The following is a 2,030-nucleotide window of genomic DNA, read 5'->3' as shown; positions in this document are numbered from 1 at the left end:
TGCAGCATTTTCCCCGGCATTATGTGGTTAATAGTAAATTTTCATGATTATTCTTTTGATCTATTGAACTACAGAAATTCAGCAATCCTGGTGGAATGCCTTGTTCCTGACTTCAGAGGGAATGAAGATAGTGTAAAGACAGTCGCTCTCTCTGGGCTTGATGTATTCGCACACAACATTGAGACTGTGGAGGCACTTACACCTCGAGTGCGTGACCCCCGAGCAAAGTACCGGTAAGTTAAAATATTATTAAGCCATTGAAGATAGGTTTGGGAAAGTGTATAATATTTATGATACAAAACATCAGTCCTTATAGATAGAACTAAAGAATCCATGAAAATTGTCCAAGTTTAGTAACATGTGGTATATCAGTACATGTGTTTTTCTGTGTACTATTTAAAGCCATTCCTTGACTAATATTTTTTTCAGGCAATCTCTAGCTGTGCTGAAGCATGCTAAAACAGTCAAGCCAAATTTAGTAACTAAGTCTTCTATTATGCTGGGGTTAGGAGAAACTGATGAAGAAATTTTACAGACAATGAAAGGTTAGTTGCCCTCATTGCATAAAGTATGAAGTAAATGCTTGTTTTGTCTATAACAATGGAATGAATTCATGAATGGGAAAAAACATGTATAATTTTTATGTTTGGGGTTTCTGGTTGCCTCTTCCTATGTTTTTTCTCCTTTTTTATATTTATCCACTTTACTTTACCTAAGACTTTGTTCAAATATTTTTTGCAACCATTTGCACTGATTTCAACCAAAGTTACTAACTAATGAAATGGAAAGATATATGCTTGTTTATTAATTCAAGAAATTTAAATACTCACTGATACAGTTGTTTAATACTTAGAATAGGATCTGTGATTTTCTATTGTTTCTATTACTGATATTAGAAACATCTCACACATATTTTTCAGGCCTCCAAATCTCTCAGACAGTGAAAGCATGATTAATCAAATTCCTTTATTTTTAATTGCAATCTGGCCCCATCTTTATGTCATATAAGCCAATAAATTATCAATTAGGCGACCAGTGTGCCCAACTGTATCAAATTTATTGATTGTTACTGACTATTAGATAATTTTAGTCATTGAGGATAAATCCTACCATTAAAGGTTGATGCAAAAGGAAGATGCAATATTTTAATGCTTTTATTGCATGACGTCAGCACAGGTTCATCACCTTTCCATGGAAATAGTTCATTATATATTCCAATAAAATGATAATAAATGTAACTATTATATATACCCTGTTTTACCTCTTCTAATAAAAAAATAACCATATATTTGCTTACCTGTGTGAAAAGATGTCCTCCCCTTGAAGGAGCAAAAATGTTCCTTAATGTTGTTTGTCATACATTCAAAATAATAATATAATTGACGTAATTTGTAGTTGATCTGCAAACCATATTCTTTCATCACTATTAGCTAGTATGTGTCTATGAAAATTATGAAGTATATGCCCTGTTCTTAAGAAAATAAAATATAAGTAATAGGTAATCAGAGGATGAAAAGTAAAAGAGACTTGAAAGTGTGTGATGATGTGAAAATGTGATAGGATAAAGTATTGACGATAGGCATCCCCTTCTCACTCTCTCTCTCATGTTAGTTTTTGAAAACTGTTAAAGATTTGTTAATTGCAAAGGGTTCAGGAACATAACCCTTAGAAATGTGAATGGCCATCAATATTAATCTTATTACTGTTCACTCTTTTGTGCATAACTGAAGAACTTATATTTTTAAAGATGAAATTAACTGCATACCTTTAAATACATTTCAGACTTGCGAAGTGCAGGCGTTGACTGCTTAACATTAGGGCAGTATATGCAGCCGACAAAGAGACACTTGAAGGTAGTAGAATACATCACTCCAGAAAAATACCAGCACTGGGAAGAGGTTGGGAAGAGTCTGGGATTCAGTTACACTGCCAGTGGTCCCCTTGTCAGGTCGTCTTACAGAGCAGGAGAATTTTTCTTGAAGAATTTATTACAAGAGAGAAAGAAGAGTGAGCAAAGTGAGAGTGCTTAG

General features: G+C 33.6%; 1 protein-coding gene across 1 annotated transcript in view; it reads left to right on the top strand.

Moving 5' to 3' along the window:
* Positions 1–74: 74 nt before the first annotated feature.
* The window catches only part of LOC119589170 (lipoyl synthase, mitochondrial-like), a gene marked incomplete at its 5' end in the record, with an annotated part of 2,877 nt that continues 921 nt past the window's right edge, over positions 75–2,030 (top strand). The window contains 3 exon segments of the mRNA XM_037937762.1: positions 75–233; positions 430–545; positions 1,783–2,030. Of these exon segments, the coding sequence (XP_037793690.1) occupies positions 75–233; positions 430–545; positions 1,783–2,030 (523 nt within the window).

The sequence above is a fragment of the Penaeus monodon genome, chromosome 25 (genome assembly GCF_015228065.2).
Source record: "Penaeus monodon isolate SGIC_2016 chromosome 25, NSTDA_Pmon_1, whole genome shotgun sequence".
Taxonomy (NCBI): Eukaryota; Metazoa; Arthropoda; class Malacostraca; order Decapoda; family Penaeidae; genus Penaeus; species Penaeus monodon.
Note: the sequence above shows the minus strand (reverse complement) of the source record. Positions and strands in the feature narration are given on the sequence as shown.